Source organism: Festucalex cinctus, chromosome 20, assembly GCF_051991245.1.
Source record: "Festucalex cinctus isolate MCC-2025b chromosome 20, RoL_Fcin_1.0, whole genome shotgun sequence".
NCBI classification, from domain to species: Eukaryota; Metazoa; Chordata; class Actinopteri; order Syngnathiformes; family Syngnathidae; genus Festucalex; species Festucalex cinctus.
Window position 1 is genome coordinate 8,469,784 of NC_135430.1, and position 7,362 is coordinate 8,477,145.

The 7,362-nt window shown below is 40.5% G+C and overlaps 1 protein-coding gene across 1 annotated transcript; it reads right to left on the bottom strand.

The window, feature by feature from the left end:
- Nucleotides 1-50: 50 nt before the first annotated feature.
- On the bottom strand, nucleotides 51-6,039 carry LOC144009724 (caspase recruitment domain-containing protein 8-like). The gene is made up of 4 exons (XM_077509577.1): nucleotides 5,926-6,039; nucleotides 5,783-5,823; nucleotides 3,245-4,110; nucleotides 51-1,688 (listed from the first exon to the last, which is right to left on the bottom strand). The coding sequence occupies exons 3-4, from the start codon at nucleotides 4,056-4,058 to the stop codon at nucleotides 799-801; spliced, it is 1,704 nt and encodes a 567-aa protein (XP_077365703.1). The 5' UTR covers nucleotides 4,059-4,110; nucleotides 5,783-5,823; nucleotides 5,926-6,039; the 3' UTR covers nucleotides 51-798.
- Nucleotides 6,040-7,362: the final 1,323 nt, after the last annotated feature.

Below are 7,362 nucleotides of genomic sequence, written 5' to 3' on the forward strand. Positions count from 1 at the left end.
TGTATACGTTCATGTTCATGCTAGATTTAGCAACTACTCAGTCATTTTTTTCTTTTTTTTCATCATTGATGTATTTATTTATTTCATTCCAAAAAAAAATAAAAAATGAAATGGGGCAGAAAGAAGTAAAACATATCATGCCTAGTTTTTCCAAATAGCACCGAGCATTTCACTCCAACAAAAAAATGCTCGGGTTTCCACAATTTTAGACATAGTAAATAAAGTAAATCAACAAACTGATTCATAGTTCATGTAGTTTCACAGAAGATGCCCTCAGTCATGTTCATTCCGCCTTTCAGATTCTTCCAGCAGATTCGTGTTGTTGATCAAACACATTTAAAGATGTACATGGTTGATAATGTTAGCAAAAACACAGGTAAAGATTGACCCGTTGATAAAACACGTACACACTGATCCCTGCTTTTAAAATAGTAAGAATGCATTTGTTCAATATATTTGTCAATAAAATGTGTGTCAAGAGGTAATTGTGCTCTCAATTAACAATTTAGTGTTCTCCAAAGTAATTGTACACAGAATATCAGTGCATGTGCATAGCTGAGGAAAAAGAAATGGTTTAAAAACCAAAAAAACTTGAATAGAAACGGAACCTAAACAAAACATATGTAAATATGTACAGTACTTAAATTAAAAGATGAAACACTTGTTAGTAAAATTAGAATAATCTAGTTAATGTAATAATCATTGTTAAAAAAAAAAAAAAGCACTTAAAAACATCCATGGTGTACAGAAGTGCCATTTTTGTCATTGATACGGGCCAATGTCAACAAATGTCTTTGTTCACACCAAGCCGAGACCATTTGCGTTGTAGGGGTCCTCCTCACGAAGAAACGTCACCATCATCTCACAAGCGGCTTCACCTTTGCTCAGGACTGTGTCGAGGAGGAGACGCGCCTTGTCATTTCTTCTGGTTTCGCTATCCAACGCTGTTCTGTCAGGCTCGCCCAAAACACGGTCCTGAAACAGGCGGTCCACCAGCCTCTGTACGACTGCCATCGATAACCGCCGGATGAACTCGGACCAAACGTTTCGAAGAGCTTCAACGAAGGATTCACACTTCCCCTGCGCCGCTTCCAACAAAGAAACCACGGCGCTCCAGACCAAGTTGTTGCTGTTAAATTCCCTCAGTGTAAGGTGGATTTCATCCAAATTGCCATATCTTAATATTTGGAACGAAGGATTGTAGTTGTGAGACATTCGGTAAAAAGGGGCCCTGTCCGGTTGAATTAACACCGTTTCCAGTTCCGTCATGCTGGCCAGCGTGTACTCCCGCTGCGGTACCAGCATGCAGTCCGGGATGGTGGTGATGAACCTCTCGTTGCAGTTGCTTCTTACCCTCTGGCGCCGCATCTGATCCTGCACCACGTTCTCCGGGAGCATATACGCTTGGATGGACGGCACCTCGCGAATAACGGAGATCTCCACCAGAGCTCGGATGGGGACGAGAGGCGCGTCCTCGTTTGCCATGAGCCCGAAACCGGAGCAGCCCGAAACGTTGACGATGACGTGGGTGCGGGTGGTCTCCTCGGGGGTGATCAGCTCCAGGCCCTCGGCGCTCACGTGGCCCACGGACAAGGGGTGTCCCGCCTCGGCCGCCGGCAAGATCTCGCAGTGCGGAAGGTGAAGCTGGCGCACTGTCAGGCGCTCGCACTGGATGTCAAAGAGCGGGCCTGGCATGTGGAAAACCGTTGGAACATTTCAAATTTCACTTTGTTTTGAGGACTAGTTTGCGCTTTGTCCTCACTAGTAAGTCAAATTAGGTACAACTGTTCCTTACTAAGCTTACCCTATAAAGCATCTTGAGCTCAGTGGTTCCAAATTGTTGTACTAGTGAGGACAAAGATTGTACACTCGGGCTAACAGTTGGGTCAAAATTGGACTGACAATATTTTGAGGTATTCATTTAACCCAAAAAGTTGGGTCAAAATGAATAACCCACAAAACAACCCAAAAATTGGATCGTTTTATGGGTTAGGCTACTACAGATGGGTAAAAATGTATAATCCACAAACCCAGTTTTCGTTGTTGGGTTGTTTTGTGGGTTATTTCATTTATTCGCAAACTTTCACTCTAAAAACAGTTGGTTCAAAAATAATACAAGTTGAGTCAAAGAAGGGCCGATGCATCGTTTTTGGGTTATTCACTTTGACCGAACTTTTTGGGCTAAATGAATAACCCACAAGGACACACAATGAATTGTTTTTTGGGTTATTTATTTACTTTTGGACCTACTAGGGATGTAACAATAATGGCAATACTATCGTGATATTGCAATATTAAAACTTCCACAATATATCGTCGTCATGTCAGGACTCTCAATATTAAGTCATTACTCTCAGCCATTTTCAGTAAAGCAACCCTTCGCCCTCGGCTGTTTTACTAAATTTTGGCTGATTTTGCCAAGTCCACAAAATATTGTCTTCGATTGCTATAAAAAAAAAAAAAAAAAGGAAAAAAAATACTGCCACCTGCTGGCCGTTTTATGTAAAATTACAATTGGTTTAAGCCACCTCTTTATGTCAGAAGCTGCTTAAAATCTTCTGTATGCTCTTGCATAAAAAAATAAATAAATAAATAAAAACGTGTAAATACGTTTTTGGGAGTGAAGGACAAAGTACTAAAAAAACATGTTTACATGTTTTTGGGTTTGAATGAGTTAAGAGTCAGGTTGATTTCCATTTGTGCAGTTTTTTTTAGTGCAGTTTAATTTCACAAGGCATGTTTTGTCCCTTCTATGTTATCCAAAGCATATCGTGATGTTTGGATTTCGTTACATCCCTACCTACACTAAAATCAGTTAGGTTTAAAGAAAAAACAAAAAAACAAAAACACACTGCGTCAAAAAGGGTCCAATACATTTTTTTGGGTTTGTCCTTTTAGCTAAGAAGTTGGGTTCAAATGAAATATACAAAGATATATACTTTTTTTTTTTTTTTTAACCACCAAAAATTGCCAAAAAGTGGACCGACCCAACTTTCTGAAATTGTTTGTGTTTGTCTTGTTTTTTTTCTCAAATGGACCATTTTTTGGGGGTCATTTGTGTAGAACCTATATATTTTTTTAACTTTTGTAATAACCCATTTTTTGGTGTTTGTTTTGTGCAAAATAACCCAAGTAGTGGATCAGTCCATTTTTTCACCCAATTTGGGTTATTTTTTTTGACCCAACTGTTTTTAAAAGTGTAAAAAAATTATTTGAATGATCTGGAATAAGTTTCTTTCCGTACCTGCGGGCTTCTTGCAGTGGTTTTGCAGGAGGTCCATGTCCCAGGAGACCACACTGTAACGCACGTCCCCTTCCCCGTCCACATCGAAGACCAGGCCCGTGACCGTGCACTGGTAGCGGCCGGCCCGGAAACATTGCAAGTGGTACGTCTCCTTGGGCCCCCCCAAGGTGATGTCCGGCGTGAAGTGCTCAAAGTCCTTCAGGAACAGGTCCGGCAAGCTGGCAGATGACGACGTCACGCTCCGGCTCCTTCCCGTTTGTCCGAGCCAAGTGCAGCTGCGAGAGCGAGGCAAGCGGGCCTGGGGCCGGTTTCCGGGCCGTGCGCTCCGGTCCGAGTAGCGGATGTGAGGATAGGCCGGGACGGTGTAGGTGGCCGGCTTCTGCCGCTCTGTTTGGTGCAACTCCACGTGTGTGATAGTCTCGGGAGGAGGAGGAGGCCCGGTGAGGAACTCTGAGGTGGTGGCAGAAATTCCAGGCAGAGGGCTTGAAAATTGATGCAGGAGATCGTCGATTAGCAGATTTGCGTGTGTGTGATCTAACTCAGTCAAGACCACGTCGTCTGGCTGTTTGTTGGCTTCTATGCCGAAGTTGACGACGCACACCACCAGATCTTTAATCACTTTCGACAACCAGCTGGAAAACGAACTTTTTCTTGTCTTGATTTGGTCCGACCCCATTTTGGCTCGATAGTCCAAAATGCCCAACGTGACCTCCGGCACTGAATGAAATTTCATCTGCGTGACTCTTAACTGACGTCGTTCTGACTTCAGGTTTTTGTCCTCTTCCGACTTTGGTGTTGATGTGATGGTCGACATCTCAGCCCCACGTGATGTTTGTACGATCTCCCGGCGTCTCTCCTTCTTCAGCCTGAAACACGAAGCAGCTCATGACTTGAACTTCACTCAAGCAACACATTATAGACGACTTTTGGCTGAACTGCGGCTCCTTGACTCACGAGTGCCCCCATTTATGAGCTTTTCGAAATACGAGCTGTCACATGGTTCAATTGGTTGCTTTGTGTTAAGCGCCTAAAAATTTGAATTCCACTCAAGCTTCAGATAGGTAGCATGGAACATTAGACCAGTTTGGGGTCATTGAACATAAAAGGGGTGGGGGGTACAGTATGGTAGACTAATGCAAAGCAATAAAGAGAACATTTTTCAGTAAGTGTTGATGTCGCTTGACGAAAATTATCATTTGGCTCATCATCTGTTCATCCAAAACAGACAGTTGCCACTCGAGTCAAGTTAAAATTGAGCAATTAAAGTACTGTAATGCCCTGACATATGGGTAAGGAGAGATATGGTTGCTAATAGGGATGTGACGATAAGCGCAATATCGTGGTATCGTGATATTAAAATTGCCACAATATTGTCGTCGTCATGTTCACAACATTTAAATGCAACACATTTCTTATAAAAGTCGGGTTGATTTGCATTTGTGCAGTTCTAGCACCCTCTGGTGGCTAGTTTTTTAGTGCAATTAAATTTTCGTTAGGGATGTTTTGGCCCTTCTATCTTTAAAATCTACACTAATTGTCAGATGAAGGGGAACGTAATATGCATGTGAAGCAAGTCAATATGTGGAGGAACAATATGTGTGCGTACATTAACATAACATAAAAATAATATTGCTGCTATGTACAAAATCACAATATTGTGCTTTTTTTTTTTTAGTATGAGCCCATTTTTTTTTACAATATTGTAACCTTTTCTAAATATATTATAATTATCGTATCGTGAGCGTCATATCGTGAAATCGTATTGTGACGTTCGGATATCATTACATCCCTAGATTTTTATTCTCCACACTTTTTGCCGCTTAACAACTCCCACATAATACTTCCAATTTACACCGTTCAAATTTTAACTAGCTTCAAAAATTCATGCCTCAAGGGGTATTTATCGTCTGATTCCACATTACTCACAGTATCTGCACAATTTAACGTTTAATATCAACTTATTTAATCAAATCAATCAATCAATCTTATCCCCCCATTCATTTTCAATAGGACAGACGTTAAACTTTTTCTAAGTATTGTTTTCCATGCCCACTTCCGAACATATAATTTACCGTCATTACCAAGTGTTTGATGCTGCTCGGTGGCACAGTTGGTGAAGTACATTATCCAGTAACCAGGAGGTCATAATTTCTTTTCAATTTACTTCATAAGCATTCCAAATCTTAGCATTCAGCTTTTAGCATTCCCACACAATAACTCCAGAAATTGCACTTAGTTTGTTGTTGTAGTTTGTTTTTAAAATTGCTGGCCTATTTGTCAAGTGCAAGATAAAAGAACAGGTACTACGTAACTACACAATTCTCAAACAACTCTTTTTGTATGGATGTACACGACCCCATACCAAAAATATACTTAAAACGAACCCCGAAAGCTAATGTGATGAAGACAAAAATGACGTACGTTTTCACTTTTCAATTTTAGTCTTCACTAAATGCGCTGGTATGCTCAGTAATTATGCTTTATAAGACTTTACATGATCTTTTATTATATTTCCATAGCTTAGCAGTTGTCTACTACTTGTCTTGAACATAAAAAAAGGTGTTTCTTTCTTTGGGGTTCTGGAAGGGATCAATGTCAAATTTCAAAGTTTGAAAACAGCACATATTCAACCAAAGCACAATTTTGAACTTCAAAAACGTTGACGTACATATTTGATTTACATCATCAATGTTGACATTTGCAAGGACTCCAGTTTGTTCATCAATCCATTTTCTGGTCCCAGCTGAGCTGGACTGGAGCCAGCCAATCGTTCGTACAAACAAGCATTCGCACTCACAAATTTGGAGGAAAACTTCAGGCGCAAAAAGCGGTTGTTAGAAACTTTCTTGTTCTACTCGTGCGCAAGCATGTACGATAGCTAATAGGTAAGCGTGCTAGCAGGATTTATGCTAAAAACGACGCTGTTGAACTCACCCGCGGCGATGTTGCGTAGTTAAGTTGTGGACTTGGTGACAAATGAGTGAGATGTGTGCATGCCATCCCCTTTATCTTCTCCTACCTGAAACCTGTCTTGATGCTAAGATAACATGTCACAACAGTTTTATAAAAACAAGTTCCCCTTAGAAGTGTCACCTGTCAGGTTTGTGAATGTATACGGCTTCAAAGCATGTTTGAATCATTTCTTTGCCGCATTATTAATATGAAGCTAGAAACAGCGCTGACTGTCTCACCTCTTGCAACTTACTGTGTCTTCAAATACTGATCTATCATAAGTACTTTTTCATGAAATGTTGTTTACAACTGTCCAGCACCTTGCTGGAGTGCTATGGCAAACCCGGAAACGTTAAACCTGTAAGTCAGTGATGGTTGACTTAACTTTTAATACCAAATGTCAATCCATTCATTCAAGTTGAACACAGACCGGTTTTCCTTGCGTGTGATTATTTCTTTCAGAAGCTCTGGTCTTGACGTGTTTGCAATGCAGGCATATTTGTGTTGCTTGTCACATAACATCAATGTTATTATCTGTTGTCGGAAATTCTTAACATGGTTGATGTTTGGAATCGTGAACAGTACAATCACTGGGGAGCAGGAACAAGTTAATCAGCTCAAAGCTGGAATGGTTTCTGCCTAGAAACATAGTAATTGGGTCGATGTAAAATTAATTTGGGTCTTCCAGATTTTTCTTAATATGAGTGAAGAGCAATTTTAAACTGGAATGGTTGACTTGGGTTCCATTTTTCCTAATTATTAATTAAAATTGACGGTCTAATATTTTTCCATTTGTCACTTTTACATTGATGGCTCTTACCCAGATTTTTTTTTTTTTTTTTTTTTAACTTATTCACTCCCAGCCATTCTCACTGACGCAACCCCCTTTGCTGCCAGCTGTTTTGTTGGATTCTGGCTGATTTTGCAAGGCCCACAGTATTCTGTTCTATTGCTGCTTAAAAAATAAAAAAAATATTTGTATCTGTTTCTGTTTGCCAGCAATTTGGATTAGAATATAGCCGTTCGTCCATTTTCACAATCCTGGTAAATACAAAGACAAAAAGAGCTTGCTGCAACAAAGCCCTTGCTGATCTCTTATACTCTGCTGCCACCTGCTGGCCGCAATAACTACCATTCCTTTCAGCCACCTCTTCATGTCAGAAGCT

Coding starts and splice junctions, on each gene's coding strand:
- LOC144009724 (XM_077509577.1), bottom strand. CDS start 4,058: ATGTCGACCATCACATCAACACCAAAGTCGGAAGAGGACAAAAACCTG. Junction 1,689..3,244: donor CCACTGCAAGAAGCCCGCAG/GTACGGAAAGAA, acceptor TCCACATGCCAG/GCCCGCTCTTTGACATCCAG.